The 21938-nt window shown below is 32.9% G+C and overlaps 1 protein-coding gene across 1 annotated transcript in view; it reads right to left on the reverse strand.

Moving 5' to 3' along the window:
• Positions 1–21938, reverse strand: part of LOC130447428 (lachesin-like) — a 102820-nt gene that overhangs the window by 26328 nt on the left and 54554 nt on the right. Inside the window, exon 5 of the mRNA XM_056784241.1 lies at positions 8403–8573. Coding sequence (XP_056640219.1) covers positions 8403–8573 — 171 coding nt within the window. The remainder of the gene's footprint in view (positions 1–8402; positions 8574–21938) is intronic.

Consider the following 21938-nt stretch of genomic DNA (forward strand, 5'->3'; position numbering starts at 1 on the left):
TCGCGACTTTGAGATATTTTAGAACTAATATTCTTAGTTATATATAATTTCGAAGGTAGTTGATTGAATAATTTGTTTGCATTGAAGATGATGGAATTTAAGTCTTTTTTTGAATGCTGAGTATGGTTTGATCTAGCTCAAATCTACCTTCAGAACGAGGAAAAGAAGCATCGCGACTTTGAGATATTTTAGAACTAATATTCTTAGTTATATATAATTTCGAAGGTAGTTGATTGAATAATTTGTTTGCATTGAAGATGATGGAATTTAAATCTTGTTTTGAATACTGAGCATGGTTTGCTCTAGCTCAAATCTACCTTCAGACTGTCACTGATTCTTTTAGAAGGAACGAGGAAAAGAAGCATCGCGACTTTGAGATATTTTAGAACTAATATTCTTAGTTATATATAATTTCGAAGGTAGTTGATTGAATAATTTGTTTGCATTGAAGATGATGGAATTTAAGTCTTTTTTTGAATGCTGAGTATGGTTTGATCTAGCTCAAATCTACCTTCAGAACGAGGAAAAGAAGCATCGCGACTTTGAGATATTTTAGAACTAATATTCTTAGTTATATATAATTTCGAAGGTAGTTGATTGAATAATTTGTTTGCATTGAAGATGATGGAATTTAAATCTTGTTTTGAATACTGAGCATGGTTTGCTCTAGCTCAAATCTACCTTCAGACTGTCACTGATTCTTTTAGAAGGAACGAGGAAAAGAAGCATCGCGACTTTGAGATATTTTAGAACTAATATTCTTAGTTATATATAATTTCGAAGGTAGTTGATTGAATAATTTGTTTGCATTGAAGATGATGGAATTTAAGTCTTTTTTTGAATGCTGAGTATGGTTTGATCTAGCTCAAATCTACCTTCAGAACGAGGAAAAGAAGCATCGCGACTTTGAGATATTTTAGAACTAATCTTCTTAGTTATATATAATTTCGAAGATAGTTGATTGAATAATTTGTTTGCATTGAAGATGATGGAATTTAAATCTTGTTTTGAATACTGAGCATGGTTTGCTCTAGCTCAAATCTACCTTCAGACTGTCACTGATTCTTTTAGATGGAACGAGGAAATAAAAGCATCGTGACTTTGAGATATTTTAGAACTAATCTTCTTAGTTATATATAATCTCGAAGGTAGTTGATTGAATAATTTGTTTGCATTGAAGATGATGGAATTAAAGTCTTTTTTTGGATGCTGAGTATGGTTTTATCTAGCTCAAATCTACCTTCAGACTGTCACTGATTCTTTTAGAAGGAACGAGGAAAAGAAGCATCGCGACTTTGAGATATTTTAGAACTAATATTCTTAGTTATATATAATTTCGAAGGTAGTTGATTGAATAATTTGTTTGCATTGAAGATGATGGAATTTAAGTCTTTTTTTGGATGCTGAGTATGGTTTGATCTAGCTCAAATCTACCTTCAGACTGTCACTGATTCTTTTAGAAGGAACGAGGAAAAGAAGCATCGCGACTTTGAGATATTTTAGAACTAATCTTCTTAGTTATATATAATCTCGAAGGTAGTTGATTGAATAATTTGTTTGCATTGAAGATGATGGAATTAAAGTCTTTTTTTGGATGCTGAGTATGGTTTGATCTAGCTCAAATCTACCTTCAGACTGTCACTGATTCTTTTAGAAGGAACGAGGAAAAGAAGCATCGCGACTTTGAGATATTTTAGAACTAATATTCTTAGTTATATATAATTTCGAAGGTAGTTGATTGAATAATTTGTTTGCATTGAAGATGATGGAATTTAAATCTTGTTTTGAATACTGAGCATGGTTTGCTCTAGCTCAAATCTACCTTCAGACTGTCACTGATTCTTTTAGAAGGAACGAGGAAAGAAGCATCGCGACTTTGAGATATTTTAGAACTAATATTCTTAGTTATATATAATCTCGAAGGTAGTTGATTGAATAATTTGTTTGCATTGAAGATGATAGAGTTCAAATCTTGTTTTGAATACTGAGCATGGTTTGCTCTAGCTCAAATCTACCTTCAGACTGTCACTGATTCTTTTAGAAGGAACGAGGAAAAGAAGCATCGCGACTTTGAGATATTTTAGAACTAATATTCTTAGTTATATATAATTTCGAAGGTAGTTGATTGAATAATTTGTTTGCATTGAAGATGATGGAATTTAAGTCTTTTTTTGAATGCTGAGTATGGTTTGATCTAGCTCAAATCTACCTTCAGAACGAGGAAAAGAAGCATCGCGACTTTGAGATATTTTAGAACTAATATTCTTAGTTATATATAATTTAGAAGGTAGCTGATTGAATAACTTCTTTGTGCTAAAGATGATGGAATTTAAGTCTTGTTTCGAATGCTGAGTATGGTTTGCTCTAGCTCAAATATACATTTAGACTGTCACTGATTCTTTTACAAGGAACGAGGAAATAAAAGCATAGCGATCTTGAGATATTTTAGAACTAATATTCTTGTTTTAGTTATATATAATTTTGGAGGTAGTTGATTGAATAATTGCTTTGCTCTGGTGATGATGGAAAGTGATATCAATTTGAGAAAATAACTGCTTGCAAGTAATAACAGAAATTTTCAGTTATTTATAAGATTCAACAGCAAAACTAATCAAATGTTAAATTATAATTAACAAGGAGCGTAATACATATAAAAACACTAAAGCAAAAGACACTACTTGTTTTATACTATAATAAAACGAACAAATTTTGTTAGTTTTAATTGAGATCGTGAATATTTCATGTATCCAGTTACCGATATCCTCGTAAAATTGTAAAATCAAGTATCCTGATAATAAATTACGATAAGGACGCTCTTTGAAAAATAACGATGTGCTAAAACAATATTAGTTAAACGAACTCGAGGATTGTTAAATGTCTTTACGATCTTTTACTACGAGTTTATTGGACCATTTACGATTCGAGTTCCGTAGTTTTTTTTTGTGAGAGAGTCCTCGGTATTTCAATTTTATATACTCGAGTGATTCAAATAATTGTGAGCTTAAGAATAAATAAAGAATGCTACCAGTTCGGAAAGTAGATTTATCAAGAAATCTAGTCTCGGAAGCATAGGAAAGCTTAGCTGACCTCAAAAAATTATTAATTATCTTCATCACTATTTTCAGTTATGTTCTATTTGAAAACAAAATTGTGGATCATCAATCGACGTGTACAATTTTATTTTAAATAACTACTTGTTTGATTACAATGTAGTTTTTTCCATTTGAACAATTTATGGCTCTTCCTGTATCACCACAACTGAAAATTAAGAGGTCATAATTGCCTGAGTTGGCCCAATAAGACTTTCCACCTTGCTGGTTCCAAAATAAAGATCCCTACGATTTTTTTCCATTTTTCTATCCGGAAATTTTGGCTTCTATCCGATAATATATTTTTATAATTCCAGCATTTTCCGACAACATTCACTGGAGCATATTTGGAATGAAAATTTCAAAGATTCACTAAAAATTTTATGGATTGAGTTCTACAGAAAAAGATTACCGAATATACCTTCACATCCCGAACTAGTGTTGATTCCTTGAGGAATTTGATTGGAAGCGACAATATTTTATGCTGAAAATTACGCAATAACTGAGGTACTGTTATTGCAAACGTACAAAATGTTGCTGTCGATAAGCTCTTGAATAAGAATAATTGATAAAATCGAGTAGAAATTCAATTATTTCGACACAAATATCAATATTCATATTTTAATGCATCTAAATGTTCTTGATTTTATGTCCCTTCTGTTTTAAAATCAGTTTTTTTAATAATTTTTGGAAGAAAGATGAAATTTGACATATCGACTAATATATCAAAAGGTGTGAGAAATAAGAAATTGAAGAAATATTTTGAGTGGCAACACTGATATAACAATGACAATGACGTAGACAATGTCAATCTTATAATATGACACCTTTTATCAAATTTGACTTTTGACATGACATTTGACATGAATTTAGATGAAATAGTCGTCGTTATATGTAATATTTTGTGCGATTTTTATTAATTTTTATATTTCTTCAACTGTAATGATGAAGTAGATATCAAATTCCTCTTTATCGAACGTTGTGTATTACCCTAATAAATTCTGATGATTCCTAAATTCGAATTTATAACTTCGAGGCCATGTAACGTAATCTCATCCTGATCTGCCCTATTTAAATACCTCCCCTCTGATAGTCCTTCCGAAATTTGATAGTTATTTAATATCTTGTAATAAATCTTAATGGAGTTGTGAAGGTGATAACCAGATACGTTTCATTAAAAGTGAATATTCTGTTCAAATTCGATTATTTAAATTATTTCTTGGAAAATTTTTGCGGAAACTGGAGTAATTTCTGAAAAATTTTATAGATTTTGTGAATATTTTACGTTTTGTTAATATTATGTCATATTATGCATAATGTTGTTTATTTATGGATTAACTTGCTACGGTATTGTTGAAAATGTGCTCTTAGATCGAATAAATAAATTTCTTTTCTCAAATTGAATCTTTATTTTGATGAACCACAGAAAATCCATTCGAAATCTGGTTCTTTCTACTATGTTGTTATTTCCCTATATCCACTGTAAGCTCCTTTTGCAACTAATGCGCGTTAGTTCCTGTATAGAGAAGAAAAAAATCCACTATTCCAATGGTTACTTTATTCGGGTTCGGATTCAGTTTAATTTGATCCTAATTTTTGAAAACATAATATATTTAAACGTATGTCCAGAATCAATAGGACAGTACTCAATGATTAACAATCCGTAACTTTTACAAAGACAATCTGTACAATCTAAAGATAGCAAAAATAAATTTTCAATAGATTTTTTAACAAAAACATACTCTTTGTTCAATTCGATAGAATTTATGGTTTAAGAGATATGTAGATTTTTAGATCGTTGAAAACCTTTCGCCATAAAGGGACATTCTGAAGAAAATTACCACAAACTGTGATTATTTATTGAAAATACTTATTATTTTATACGTATTAGAACAAACATTTCTAAGTGAACTGCATACTTTCGAACATCGTGTCAACATCTTTGAGAGGCTATAGTGCCCCCAATTATTTCGAAAAAAAAGTATTAAAGTAATTAAACTTAGTATAGGACCACCCTGTATCACTAGAGTTCAACAAGGATGTTCACAAATTTGAATAAATAATGTAACAACCAATTTAGCAGCTGATAGTTGATAGGGGCTTCTGCACGATTTCGGTGGGTGTGCATTTCAATGAAAACAAAAATCCAGTTGGTCTCTGGCGGAGGAGCTGTGAGATTAATGGAAAACCGATACATAGTATAAATTTGAGGGTATTTCGACGTTCCCTACACCAGTTTCATCGACGAAAATTTCATCCTAATGCAGGGCAATGGCCGGTTTAGATCCCAGCGAACCGTTCGCCATAAAGAGACATTCTGAAGAAAATTATCATAAATTGTGATTATTTAATTAAAATACTTATTATTTTATACGTATTAGAACAAACATTTCTAAGTGAACTACATACTTTCGAACATCGTGTCAACATCTTTGAGAAGCTATAGCGGCCCCAATTATTTCGAAAAAAAAATTAATTTCATTGTTCATAAACTACAGGTTGTCAGAGGAATCGATTAAACTTAGTATATAACCACCCTGTATTACTAGAGTTCAACAATGTGGTTCACAAATTGGAATAAATAATATAACAACCAATTTAGCAGCTGATAGTTGATAGGGGCTTCTGCACGTTTTCGGTGGGTGTGCATTTCAATGAAAACAAAAATCCAGTTGGTCTCTGGCGGAGGAGCTGTGAGATTAATGGAAAACCGATACATAGTATAAATTTGAGGGTATTTCGACGTTCCCTACACCAGTTTCATCGACGAAAATTTCATCCTAATGCAGGGCAATGGCCGGTTTAGATCCCAGCGAACCGTTCGCCATAAAGAGACATTCTGAAGAAAATTATCATAAACTGTGATTATTTATTTAAAATACTTATTATTTTATACGTATTAGAACAAACATTTCTAAGTGAACTACATACTTTCGAACATCGTGTCAACATCTTTGAGAAGCTATAGCGGCCCCAATTATTTCGAAAAAAAAATTAATTTCATTGTTCATAAACTACAGGTTGTCAGAGGAATCGATTAAACTTGGTATATAACCACCCTGTATTACTAGAGTTCAACAATGTGGTTCACAAATTGGAATAAATAATATAACAACCAATTTAGCAGCTGATAGTTGATAGGGGCTTCTGCACGTTTTCGGTGGGTGTGCATTTCAATGAAAACAAAAATCCAGTTGGTTTCTGGCGGAGGAGCTGTGAGATTAATGGAAAATCGATACATAGTATAAATTTGAGGGTATTTCGACGTTCCCTACACCAGTTTCATCGACGAAAATTTCATCCTAATGCAGGGCAATGGCCGGTTTAGATCCCAGCGAACCGTTCGCCATAAAGAGACATTCTGAAGAAAATTATCATAAATTGTGATTATTTAATTAAAATACTTATTATTTTATACGTATTAGAACAAACATTTCTAAGTGAACTACATACTTTCGAACATCGTGTCAACATCTTTGAGAAGCTATAGCGGCCCCAATTATTTCGAAAAAAAAATTAATTTCATTGTTCATAAACTACAGGTTGTCAGAGGAATCGATTAAACTTAGTATATAACCACCCTGTATTACTAGAGTTCAACAATGTGGTTCACAAATTGGAATAAATAATATAACAACCAATTTAGCAGCTGATAGTTGATAGGGGCTTCTGCACGTTTTCGGTGGGTGTGCATTTCAATGAAAACAAAAATCCAGTTGGTCTCTGGCGGAGGAGCTGTGAGATTAATGGAAAACCGATACATAGTATAAATTTGAGGGTATTTCGACGTTCCCTACACCAGTTTCATCGACGAAAATTTTGTCCTAATGCAGGGCAATGGCCGGTTTAGATCCCAGCGAACCGTTCGCCATAAAGAGACATTCTGAAGAAAATTATCATAAATTGTGATTATTTATTTAAAATACTTATTATTTTATACGTATTAGAACAAACATTTCTAATTGAACTGCATACTGTTACATCTCTGAGAAGCTATATCGCCCCAAAGTATGGTTCAGAATTTCGAAAAAAATTAGTTTCTTTGTTGTTAATAGTCCAATACAGTCTACTAAATTTGGTATTCTCAAGCTACAAGATGGCAAAGGAATCAATTTTTTTCAAAACTTACAAGGAATTTAACTTAGTTGAACTTTGATCATAGCGGTAGCTGTTTATTCGAATTTTAACAAGGAGGCACAGAAAATATTGACTTTGAGGTTGTTGATGGTATGTCTAGGTATAGAATCTTTTTGGCATTTCAGCCATCCCTGTTCTTGGGGGGATTAACTACACAGAAATTGTAATCAAAGATGTAAACATTGTGTTTTTTCTATATTCTTCCGATCTGTTATTGCAGTTACTATTTAGGAATTAAGGTATTCATATTTCATCTTGATATCGAATGGGAAGATTAAAATAAGCTACATAAAGTTTTATATAACATTTTTAATTTCTTTTTTACTGGAGTTCTACAAGGAGGTTCACAACTTTGATTCTTTTATGTAACAACAAATTCAACAGCTTATAACTGCTTTGTGAGAGGCTGAAAAGCATTGCAGAAGGTCCCAATCAATTGAATATCGTATATAAACTCATAAAACATTTAACAGAGAACTGAAAAATAAGAAGATTTAAGCACCAAGTTGAAGGATGTTATAATTTGAAGACGATTATGAAGATATCAATCAGTAAAAAAATTATGAAAATTGATTCTCAACGCCAGGAAATATTCGTTTTGGTATTAGCAAATTAGGCAAGGCAGTATGTTTTGAAAATAATTTTCACAATTCAATAAAATTTATGTTTTTTGAAGTTGCTTTGATGCTTTGACGAATTGGAAAAATGGAAAAATACGTTATTTGATTGGTAATTTGAGCTTGTTATGACCGATATAAAAAAAAAATTTTATAAAAAAATAACAGGTTCGTATTTAGTATAACAATCGTTATTACAAAAATGAAAACTGCTTGTAATTATTGGATCTCATTTTTGGAATTCCGTTTATGAATTTGTGACACCCAATACAAATACATACAGGGTGTTCTCGTATTTTCATCTCCTATTGAATCATCACTCGATTTTATTTTTATGTTGCTCCAAATATTGCGTCATTTTTTGTTATTATATTGATTAAAAATCGTAGGAATAACAGAAATGATTCATTTAACGATTCAATCATTGAAAATATGTGAAAAGAGAATCAGTATTGCATATATTCGTTGAATAAATACCATCTTTTATTAAACATAAAACTAATCCTAACGTTTCTGAAAACTTCTATCATAAAACTGGATTTAAATGATAATTAGATACCTTTTTGAGTTTCATGAGACCCAACTTGCATAATTAAATGTCCTCCATCCTCTCTTCTCCAAAGTATCCTCGGTTCTGGATGTCCTGTCGCGCTGCAAGTTACAGTGACATTCTCGCCTTCCTTTATGGTAATGTCTTTACTTGTTCCGGAATCGTCAATATCCGGAGGAACTGGAAACAAAATACTAAAGTCAATATTGAGAATTACACTAAGAAAAAGTATGTTAATACGTACAAGGTGAAACAAAAAAGTTTTTAGTTCAACAACCATCCTTTTTCAATTCATCCTCAATCTTTAACAATATTCTTTTTTACATCTCTGGTGAATTGATGCCCCTCTGAAAGGTCTAAAGATATAAAAGTCTGAGGCAATTAAATCTGGGCTATACCATTGTCTTAAATGCCAATCTATAACCAGGCGAGGTTGTGTGAAAACAAAACATTATTAAAATTTTTGAATCGCAAATTTGAGGCTAATGGACACCTTCCAAATGTTTCTTGTGGGACCTGAAGAGATGATCTGTTGCACGGAAAGTGTTAACTGCTTTTATAGTGTTATGTATAATAAGCGTTGTCATCTAGAAACTCAACCTTCTTCTAGAGTGAACTTATGTGTTTACTACATACAATATTTTCGCAATCTATTAACGGAACTGCCATTTTTTGTTGTTGTTTGTACAAATATGACTCTAATATGAGATATACTGTATGTGGAAACTGTTTTTCAAACTTAAAAAATCACACTAGGTACGACAAACCTCATTTAAGGTCTAGCTTACGTCTAGGAAAACTACTACACAAAAGATTTTGTTCTTAAAGGATATCCACTATCCTATATATTTGTTCGATGGTACTATGATGTTTTCTAAACTCGAATTGGTGGTTTGGTAAAAAATCAATTGTTTTTATTATTAGCATGATCTTGGTTATTAGTTGGTAGTTCCAGCAAATTGCTCGGTATCGGACTAATGCAGTTTTAGAGATAATTTGGGCAGCTCCCAAAAAGTTGAGGTGATGGTGACATCTGGTATGGGACATCTCTTCATTATTTTCTCTTTTCGACTCATTCGTGATGGAAATAGTTGAAAAAATCTTCTCTACATGTTTTGACAAATTAATCAGCTCTTTCGTGGTTAGTCCGAGATCTGTATTGTGATTTATTTCCACGAAATTAATGAACTTAATAGATGTACTGACCCATCTGGAGTTTCTACTATGTTATTAATATAACGTCTAAGGATGATTTTCGATTAAATTCTCTCGAGCGTGTTAATAACAACGTTAATGTCACTTAGTTAATATGCAAAGTTCGCCATCTCAACCGCACGTTAGTTTCGAGTGGAATATGATCAAAACTAATATTTAACAAATAGTCAAAGGTATATCTAAAGAGGTAACATCAGTTTGAAAATAATTTGTGTAAGAAACGAGATTATATTTCAATATAATTATTTTGTTATGGAAATATCTAATGATTCGAGAATATTTGGAATAGTATATTCCCAAACTCCCCCCGTAGCATATTTCAGTTAAACGCCCCGATATAATTCTTCTGAGCACAATTCGGAAAAATCATTTTAATCTAGAAGGACAGTTAGATATCGTCCTCTTGTGGCCACAATGGTGCAGTCAGACTCAGGTTCGCAACGTTGATAGCATCTTAGGCCAACACGACCGGAAACCAGACTTCAATTTTCTGCTTTTGTAGCTCGGTGAATTGTAATAACAAGTAGAGATAAAGTTGTTTGTATAATGGTAGGAGAAATTACGAAAAAGAACTTTCTAATACGATTGCTTGATAATCAGGGTTAATCTCTTTTCGATAGAATGCATCGTAAACTTCGTTGAGGTACTGCATCTATCGATAACGTTCAAATATTAGATTTAAGAAAGTGAGTGTGTCTCCAAAAAGGATTAATACATCGCGTGTAAAAAAATTGACCCCACTGCGATCGCAAATCACCGAAAAAAAAAATATTAAAACCGCCAACGGTATGAGCTCCAAATCCAAATATTATTTACCTGACCAATCACTTCCCTTATCTATATATAGAGCCAACATCTACAGCACATCACTTGAATATCTTCTGAAAAAACTCTAGAGCTGCGACAGCCGATTCAACCCCAATAACACAATACTAACATAACCCCACGTTCCAAGCTGTCTAAATAAGCTTCAAGAAACTCTTTTTAGGTTTTGGCTCGCTAATAGATAGCTCCTAGTCTCAAAGCTCAAGAGAAATCTTCGCTATCCGGTCCTTCGGCTGCTAGCAACATCATACCCAAAAACATCTTAGATAATTCCTCCTTATCCATTAGATAGAACCCTCCCTCTTAAACCTCTTCGATCGTCCTATAACCTGGTGAATTGTTTATTGATATTCAAGTCCAATAACAGCTCAAAGAAACGCGAGGAGTCGATGTGAGTTGCTGGTCAGTTGAATGAAGAATTAGGGCATATAATATTGGCCCACCGAGAAACCAGAGATTTACCAGAGAACAGAGACGAAAGCATAGGTGCATGTATGGTAAAAATAGTAGAGTGAGGGTTTACATAAGACCTGCGCAGTGTTACATAAAAGGAAACATGATTTTTGGAGAAGGTTTCTGGACGCATTTCAATGACAACAAAAATCCAGTTGGTTTCTATTGAAACTGGAGGATATTAATGTCAAACCGATACCTAGTATAAATTTAAGGGGATCACGACATTCCCTACCCCTATTTCATCGGGGGAAATTACAAGAAGTCGGAATGGACGCGTAGCCCATCGAGCATTTTTAGGATGAACTTAGGAGAAAAATTTGATCACGAGCGTGTGACTTGAGTCGATTTTTTTGCTCATGAGTAATTTGACCCGTCTAAATATGTTTCACGTCTCAAAAACTCATATTGAAACTATTAATTACTTGCCAGAAGTATTTTCACCAAACGATTAACCGCGAATATCCATTTCACTTCAAATCGGAATGAGGTGGATTAATTAAATGCACTTCTCGAATTACCACACTGTGATTGCTCCCTAATCTTCTTACAGTTGCAAATACTGCATAATAATAATCCTCCCCCAAGGAATTCTCAAGACTTCTGATGACTCGATAATGACGCAATCAGCGTTGTTTGTAAACTCCTTGACTTTAGAGTAAGGGAGTATCAAATAGAGTCCTAAATGTCCCCTATTTTTAATTGTATTCCGCATTTTGCTTTGTCTTGGTGGAATTATGAATAATGCTTGTAGTGAATTTACACTGCAACGTATTTAATTCATTTCCCGCAGTATGTTGAAAGTCTTTCCGAGCTGAGACCTTTAAACATTCACCTCGACAATTCAGAAACTTAAGTGATTGCTTTCCATCTTGTCTCTCTCTTAAAGTTTTTCGAGGTTAAAATGTGTCACCGATGTTTTAAATGGAAATAAAAAGTGCACTTGTCTACATCGTTCTATGTGTGAATTAACGCCTTTTTGGAAATACCTTGTCACGTGAATAAATAGAAGTCTCTTAAGAAATTGTGGAAAAAAATCACTAAGCGATGTTGTTCAATTAGTTTTCAATTTCTTTCTTGATTTCTTTGTTCTCTATCTAATTTTTTAACTTAAGCTTGACTTATAGGGATAGAAAATGAATAGATTTCCACATTTTTTTATATCTGGGCTACAATTTTCTTGGTTTTTACCTCGAAGTAGTCTGAACTATCTGGATCCAAGAAGCATTCAAAATCTCCGAATTCTAACTGTATTTTGAGTACTTAATTTTTTATTCTCCATTCATAAGCTTATTTTTTTCAAGCAGCCCTCAAAAACCTTCGAAACTTCTACATCCAGTGGTTGTAGAAAGTGCTGAGAGTTTGGATAGAGGTCAACAATTTCTATTCCTTCATTTTTTCAAATTCCCATTAAAGGTAATTCGATTATCGTATTTAATTTGCGTAAATTTTCAAATACACAATCAAATGGTAGACCCATTCCTGAGATATAGTCTCAGTTTGGTCATTTAGGAATCGAAAGTGGTGGATAATGAAGCGTGACAACAATTTTTTAATTTTCAAAAATATTTCACCGAAATCTACTGAATCGATGTTTCACCATATTCTCAAAACTATCGAAACAAACTTTCCGATCTAATAAAGACACAAGTCTCCCTCTTATTTGACTGATTTTTTTTATTTCAAGAGTATAATGGCGGATCCAGGTGTCATCGACGCGAAAAATTCCACTGATTTCGCTCAAACCACGTCAATAAGGTCTAGAAAATGTTAATTTGAATGAGATTTTGATCCAAAGTGAGTAACCGCGGTGCCCAACGTGCGAATAACTCACGAATGAATCATCCTTTTATCAATATATGTTATTTTAATGTGTCAATTGTCTTTTTTGTCTCCTTATAATCCTATCGACTTAAACATTCGAAGTTACATAAATTCCCATCAAGCTGGAAATAAATAAAATTGTTTGAAATACAATTGAAAATAAAATTTGATTATTCCCCATCATTTCCGTACATGGAAAAAATTTTATTCAAGGTCAAAGGTCAAAAAAATGAGTTCTTCGTAATTTTTAGCGGAACGGTGAGTTTTATCATAAAATAACCTCAGACAAAAATTGTAGACTATAAAATTATCTACAAAAAACGTATGAATATTTTTTTTCCTACAAGCCATGGTTTCTGAGATATAATGATTCAAAAAGTTATAAAAGTTGTATTCAATGGTGTCACCAATATATTTTCAGCAAAATTGGAATGAACCGAGACTTGTGAGTATTTGTAAGAAATTATCAAAGTTCGACGATGTTGTTCTACAGCTTTGATATTTCTTGTGCAATAATTATATCCATTAAATACGACAGTAAATATGAAATATTATAATTTTTACAACTTTTTTAATCGTTTTATCTCAGAAACGGTGGCTTGTAGGTGAAAAATTATCCATACGTTTTTTGTAGAAAATTCTATGCTCTACAATTTTTAACTGAAGTATTTTTATGATAAAACTCACCGTTTTGCTGATAATCGCGAAAAACTCATTTTTTCAACCTTTGACCATGAATAAATTTTTTTCAATACACAGAAATGATGGGGAACATTAAAATTTTATTTCCAATTGTATTTTAAACAATTTTTAGCTCACTGGGAATTTATGTAGTTCACTCTTATTTTTTGGTCTAATTTGACCGGACTATTAACCTTGATCCGATAGATAGATGCAAGAATTATATCATCGAGTCACTTTTTTTAATATTTTATTTATTTTTTTGGTATTAACGTCTACTTCTTTGATTCCTAGATCTTACCTATTTGGATTTCTCTTTGTTGATAAGGTCAGAAGCTTTAATTTTTTATTTATAAAAGAAAATTTTCTCTATAATGGATTTTCGTTTCATCCTTCTACAATATCTTGAGAACCCTTCAATGAAGTTTATTTAATTTTTTTTTCATTTATATTGTTATAGAGAGAGTTTTTAATTCTGTTTGTGGAAGGTCTTGTAGGTGTCTTGTAAAAAACTCGAATGTAATTTCGGTTTTATTTGAAGTTTTAGCTCACGTATACAGTAGCTATCTTTTATAGACGCTCCGAATTTATACCAAACGATTTATAAACACAAAAAATTTTATAGATTATCGAAGACATAAAACACGTCAGTTGTTGTAAATGACAACCATCAAAAGTGAACGAAATACAAAAAGTTTTCCGTCCTTAGTACAGAAGCATTTACTTCGAAAAAAAGACACAAGTATTTTATGCTACTTTTTTGTTATTTTGGAATCCTATTGTACGAAACTTTTGTGAAGAAACGTGTTTATAGCAGTTACGAAATGAGATATTAAAGAACAAATTTGTATCTTTCTCTTGTACGTACATTTATTTTTGTTTCATATTTTTATAGGTATAGTAGAAGCAGCGAAACATTTGATTAAAATAAACGACTCCTACTATTAACCTCTGAAATAATTTCGAAATTTAATATTTCGAAAATATATTCCGTCGTTTATTCCTGGCTAATGCCTCGACGTATATTGAATTACATCTCCTCTGAAGAGCGTGATGCCAATCGACCTTTTTGTCGATATTAACATTAACAAGGAAGGGTTCGTAACCACTGACTAGTTTCGACGTTATTACATCTCATCAGAGTGGTTTAACAGTCCTCGTTCGAGCGTTGCTAGTTTCTGATACGCTTTGGCAATATAATGGTAAAAAAAGAAACTTTGGTATTACTACAAAAAAAAAACTGTATTTCTTTGTTTGACTGAAATTTCAAACGCTCCTCATATTTTCGTTTGAAATCGTAAATTTGTTGTCAGTTAATAAAATATATGATCTAATAAAATGGATTCTTCTACGTTCGTTCTGTTGTTGAAATGAAAGCACCACGTTTTATATTTCAAATAACCTTTCTCTTTGGCTTATAAGACGTATAAGAAAACTACAAAATTAGTTTAAAAGTTGAGTGTTTGCAATAAAAACAATCTATAGTTATTTTAGAATGAGTAGCTGCATTAAAGTGCTTCATAGTGAAGTAAATGATTCAAAATACTTCATCAAAACGATCCACTCCAATTATTTTGATATAGAACTGCCGTTATCTTAGCTAGTATCATGATTGCAGTAAGCAGCAATCGCTTTACGTCTAATAGCAAAACTGTTTCATTTTAAGTTACTTTCATTACATTAATAACTAAAAGTACAAAAATTACGCGTACTTATTCACAAATTCATAGAAATATCTACCGATTTGAGTCTAAACACACTTTCACGTAGTTAGATCAACTCAAACTGCAATGCGTAACCCTTTTTTCACGTTTCAGTTGTTGCATTTCAACTTTTAAAAGTAGAACCACGTGTATTTAGTTTTGGGTGTCATTCACACTGACCAAATCACTGTGAAATTCCTTAAAGACTATCCCTGGAGTCCTTCAAGGTAGTGTATTTGATCCACTGCACTATTCCAAAATTGTATCACCAGATTAGAGAAGTTGGTGAAAAATTAGAGCTTGGTAAGAATATCCAGAATATCTGGGTATGAATCTTGACTATAGAATGCCTACATTCACTAAACTGAAGTTTATTTGAATACAGCAGATTTATCTAGACACTTAAAACCAAATTGATTTCGTAAACACCAAAAACAACAAGAACTTTACCATACTACATGCATAAAGCATGCAGACGCGCGACTTGAACCTCCCTGATATAAATAATTCATCGTTAAACTATCAATCCCACTCTGTCTCATACAGCCAAAAATCATCACCTTGGAAATCCGTAGTTTCTCGAACTCCAAAAGAATGTAGATGTAGCTGCACTATCCTCTGCTAAATCTAGCGTCTTCAGGTATCCATAAAGGCGACAACAGTCCTAGGTCTGATCTAGTGATGGCGTTGAAGACCCCACGTTGTTCAGTATTTTTTTGCCAGCCATCAATAGTAAACGATTTCAGCGAATAATGGAAAAAATTGGTCTTCGTTTTGAAGGTCTTGGCATAACCAATATAAAAGCTGAACTAGATTCTACTCTGGATGAGACTGGTCCTTCGTTATCAATAGTAAAATATTGGGTAGTAGAGCTGACGATTGCAGAATTGTTGGAGAAAATCCTCAAAGTGCTACGTGGGAGAATTCAAGTAAAAACGGCAAGAAGAAAGTGTTGTTTCATCAAGACAATGCACCAGATTAAACATCATCAATGAATTGAAGTTTGAATTGCTATTTTTTCTCCCTCGGATTATTTTCTGTTCCCAAGTAGCTTGGTGATCAAAGATTCACCAACAATGAAGAGGTGATTTGGACAGTTAATGGCTATTTTGAATTCTCATTAAAAAAGTATTGAATTTCGCTGGGAAAAGTAGATTACTTTGAAAAATAAATATATTTTTGCTTAGTATCGTCTCTCCTTCTAATGGAAACTATTTATTTTGGACACTCCCTACTCAATTCAGCCCATATTTGACTTCGTGTTTATATCTAGGGGTTATATTAAAATAACCAAGTATCATATCTAGTGACTGATAGACGTCCCATAACGAATCTTTTCTGTTTTTCTGTATTCATGCTCAGATTTTTCATTACATAACACTAGATATTACAGTCACTTATTTTCACAGGAATAATTCAGTCAGAAAAATTTACATTGAACTTAAACCAAACGTTCTATTAACATTAAGCTTGACTTAAAGCAGAAAGATAGACGCCCTTTGTTAGAAAAGAGAGTGAAGCAGCTTCACAAATTCAGAAATTATGACTAAATTTACATAATTTATTGTTTATACCTCGTATAGGGATATGTACGATGAAATATTTTCCATTTTTAACCATTATATACTCTGTTAAAATCCTGAAAAGCTCCTTTTAGACATCAAAAAACCTCTCGATTTCGAATAAGCGAAAAAAATAAAAGGAATTCTTTTTCTTTGTAATTACAGTTTCTGTTTCCGAGCAAAGTTTTCCTGCCTAATTTACTTTGAACATTATTTTCTGATGAAAGTGCTATTAAAAGAAGCTTATGGGTAATTTTTATACGCAGATTGAATCTAGTGCCGACAACAGGAAAATATTACCCACACATTAGAAAGATAACCTCGTAGTAGTAAAACACGTAAATGGTGTTAGATAAAAGCTGCTTCCAACTGAGGCTAGAGTTCTGTATAAAACACCAGAGAGCTTTTTAGGTCTATTCATTCTCTTTATTATTGATACAGGAAAATTATTTGATATTAAAACGAAAAGGGTAACTGATTTCTTTTTAAATATTGAAAGAGAATGTCCGGGCTTTCGAACTACTGCAATATATCTGTTAAGCTCGAATGGTTTTGCACCTGTATATCAAATAAAATCACTGGTAGTCGAAGCCCAATATTTAAGCACTTTCCACATCAGATAACTCATTATTAAGCTTTGCTTCAATTCCAAAAGAAGGAATCAATTCTTGAAGTCTCTAAGAGAAAATCTCGTGACAAACAGTGCTTCAAAATACTCATATCAACCTCTATGAAAGAATAATTAGATAAAGTTGAGGAGGAAAGAAAGGGCAAAGCAGCACTCAAGAGGATTAAGAATCTAAGCAGATAACAAGAAAAATGAAAACAGTATAAAGGAAGGAATTAATAACAAAGACAAAGATGAAGTTTGCGACGACGACGATTCTGAAAATTGCGATGTTTAACATATATTTAACCCTAATAATAAGCCCGGATGAATTCCCAGAAGATGGTTTTGCACCTCCCCATCAAATAAGACCACTGGTAGTCGAAGCTCAATTTTGAAACACCATTAACATCCGCTTCTACACCACAGGAATCTCCAGTAAATAATATTAAAGCAAAAAGATCTTTCCACGTCAGACAACTCATTATTAAGCTTTGCTTCGATTCCAAAAGAAGGAATCAATTCTTGAAGTCTCTAAAAGAAAGTTTCGTGACAAACAGTGATCCAAAATAATAATATCAACAATTAGATAAAACGACGATGGCCGGAACGTTACTGTGAATGGTGAGCGATACCGTGTGATAATTTAAGTTTTTTTTAACCGAAATGGAAGAATTGGACATGCGATTTCATCAAAACGGTGCTACATACCAGATGGTACGCGAAACAATGGCCAAATTGAGAGCCGCCTTCTGTGAACGGATTGGGGCCCGTCAATTGGCCGACTAGATCGTGGGATTTGGACTATTTCTTGTGGGACCATGTTAAGGGATAAACCAGCAACGATTGACGCACTGGAAGCCAATATTGAAGCATTTGATCGTGAAATACCGATATGTTGGAGAGGGTGTGACCAAATTGAACCTTGCGCGTGGGCCATCTAAAGCGGAACCGCGGCCAACATTTACATGAAACCATCTTCAAACATTGAATCATGATGATCGTTCTATCGATTCCAATAAAGATTTCAACAATTTTTTTCAAATCAAATCACTAGTTATAATCTAAAAAATCGTACACTTTTGACTTCGTCGTCAGATCAAAAAAGAAATATTCTAAAAGACAATTTGATTTGTTTTATTATGATATAGATTTATGAAAGCTTATTTCGACATCAAGCTAATTGTTTTTCAAACAGCATATTTTTCTTTTTGATCTGATGAATAATTAAAAAATGTCTAATCGTTGGGTTAGGTGCACTTAAAAAAATAACCGATACTTTTTGATTAATCCTTCTATCATTTATAACTCATTCAACACGTATTTAGTTATGGAAAAAATAAACATGAGATCATTTCTTTCAGCTATATTTCTTCAAGACATTTTCTTATTATTAAAATGAGAAACAAGAAAAATATAAAACGATAAAAGGGTCATTTATTTCAAGAAAAATTCGGTCATATCCTCAAGAATTATTCATAGTATCCATAATTCTGACCGAAGGGTAATTTTGGATATTTTTCATTTTTTGTAACACCATTATTCAAACTTAAACAGACTCTTTACGATTTTCAGTAAATATCTATCGAGTTAATGTTGTGATGTTGATCAATATTCAAAGTTTAAAAGTACACAGAATTCAAAATTGTAATTTTTCACGATCTATTTTCAAAAAAGTCTTCTTGTACTACTAGGAGTCCAACTTATCTTCAAGGTATTTTTGATTGTTTATTTCTCCTACGTTCTGTATATTTTAGTAGTGCGACTATTTTTATAGCCTTTTATTTAATATTTTAGTCACTATTTGAAGCGTATTATTCATTAAACTTGTAGACGAGCTTTTTACTTTAAGCCACGGAAATCAATCATAGCTTTGATAAAAAATTATATGTCCAGGAATGACGCAAATGATTGATGTTTATACAACCGTGAATTTACTTCACTAGTGAACTCGATTACCGAATTCACCCCAATAAAAACTCTTCACGCTGGTGTACAGCATTTTCTTCTGTCCATTAAATTGTTGGAAATTGTCAACAAGTTCCAGTACTTCATAATTTATAACTTCCAATGTTTTATAAACATCCTGTGCATTAAAACACGTTCAGACAACAAATAAATCAGCAGGAAAACCAAAATGACAGTTTATATTAGTATATTAGCCAATATAAATGAAATAACACGTTAAACAGAATCAAAAATAGAGCAGCGAAAGAAAAAATATGGATATTGAACCAGTAGCTGAAACGAAAGAAAATAACGGTCTAAAATGATTTGGATAAGAAAGGTAGATAGACCTAGGACAACCTGGACTCAAGAGGTAGTAGATGTATTGAAAAAAAGAGGGCACTATGTAATAACTATTGCAAAATAGAAGGAACTTACTACATCTTTGTCTATACGAGGAAATGGAATACACCAAATCTGTTTGAAAACAATTGTATTAAGTTATCTAGGCAATTCAATGTGTATCTTTCAAATTTCCAAAAACCTAGTTAGAAATAAAAGTTAAAAATTGTTTGAGCGTGATATGAAGAAGTTTCGTAATGGTCGACGAAACATACGAAAGAAACCAAGACATAGTCGAAACAGTTAATTTTATACTGAAAACGTGCTCTAAAGAAGGCGAAGAATGATAGCCAACGTTTTCTGGGATGCAAAAGGTACAATCTACATCGAATACTGGAAAAAGGCCTCCTCTATCATTGGAGAAAGAAAGAGAAAACGAATATCTGGTGAAGAAAAATGCTTTTTCACTATAATAACCCAACGGATCACATCTTCGCCCTTGACGCGGTCCAATTGGTCAGATTGGTCTACTAACTATCATCCTATGCACTGTATCTTTTAGATTCCTTCACTATTTTGAACTTTTCTTTCTCCTACAGGATTCAGATTGAAAGATAGGTTAATAGGAAATTGATCAGAGAATATATTGAGCAATTAACAAATTATTCTAAGCACACACTACCACTACACCAACACTAACAAGTTATAGTCGTCAGGGAATGAAATATTACCACAAATTATACAGAATTCTAATGCTCTCAATTAAGTTGTTGTTTCTTTCTACCTCTTCCATAGATCCTCACTTTTATTGTACCAAATCCTAATTCCGGAAGTCGTATAAGCTTGTTGTCTTGAGATATACATGCAAGCTCACCATAGATGCTTCCAATGAACGATATAATGAAAGTGTCTAAGTGGATTAAGGTTTATCTGGTCTATTACAAAAGCTAAGGCTTTTGTAGGATCAAAAATTCCACCATTGATTGTGGAGGTGATGGGTCAATCGCAGTGACCGCAATTGAGAAGAAATCTGATTGAGTTCAATGCTGCGAAGACCCAGGAGTTTATTTTTACAAAGAATCCTGCCACTGCAATGCAGGATTTAATTTTGTCTGGACATAAAACAACACCATTACAGCAAATTCGCTTGTGGTGCATCGATGTTGGAAGCAATATGTCCAGAGACCGGAATTCGTTCATTTTTGGAATATTGCTCGCACATTTGGAGCTCGGGTTCCAAGTATACCCTAAATATACTTGACTCAATACAGAAGAGATCAATTCGACTTATAGGCGATCCAGAGTTGACCAGAAACATGGACGACAGCTTAAAGCATAGAAAATCTACTCGATAGGCAGACGTGGCTCATGAACATCGAGTTCAATTTGTAGGGACTCATTTCTTTGGTGTAGTACAAGCCTGTCGTATCAGGCACGTCTTTCCCGAGCACTAAAACCTACAGAAGTCCGAGATCAGTCTCGAGAGGCATCTTCAGACCGCAGGCACCACTCGCTTCAGGGTTTACCTTTTGTAGTAGCTTTTTACATAAAAAATGAGCACAAGTACAAATTCCTGTTTTCCGATGTTTGTTACAGTATGAATATTGCGTTTGGTGTCCCTCGGTTGAGTTGTAATCTCTTTACTATGAGATAATTTTGTAATTATTTGATTCTTGTCTATCTCCTCTTTTTTGGCTCCACTTATTTACGTTAATATCACTTTAAATAGGATTTCCTCTTCCAGATTTTGTTCGTTTTTCGTTATTTTCGTCTTGACCATCAGTTGCTCTCAATCTACATCTAACTGAGTCATCTTCTGTGATTACTATGTCTCTTTTGTCTTTTACATTTCATATTTTTCTTTTTCAGTTGTTTCCTCATCATGTCGTACAACAACTTTGTCTTGTATGATGTTGTTTCAACCCCCAATATTCTTTGTCATAATTTTTTTCAACTACCTTGCCTTTCTCATACGAGTTTGCTCTATTTTTGTCTTCGACCTCCTTTTTAATTTTTTCTGTAAACCAGTGCGTTATTTTCATGTTTCTGTTCACAATTTTTTTGCTAATCATAAAAAAAAGTTATTCTACGATCTAATTAACACTATGAGGAAATTGAGCTGTCGCTAACCACGTTAAGCCTAATTCTCCTCGTATTTTGTAAGCTCACGTTTTTTCTAAAACGTCTACAAACTGCGACAATATGTTTTTATGCTCGTTCGATGACTGGCGCGTTTCCTATCAAAGATTTCATGCTTGTGTGGGTGTGTACAATATGAAAAACGACCTTTATGAAGGCATGATTGGGTTTTGCGAGTTCCGAACGGTATTTTTAAATATTAAGAAATTGGCTTTGATATCGGCAAAGAACCGTAAAAACGGAACGT

The sequence above is a fragment of the Diorhabda sublineata genome, chromosome 8, assembly GCF_026230105.1.
Source record: "Diorhabda sublineata isolate icDioSubl1.1 chromosome 8, icDioSubl1.1, whole genome shotgun sequence".
In the NCBI taxonomy this organism is placed as follows: domain Eukaryota; kingdom Metazoa; phylum Arthropoda; class Insecta; order Coleoptera; family Chrysomelidae; genus Diorhabda; species Diorhabda sublineata.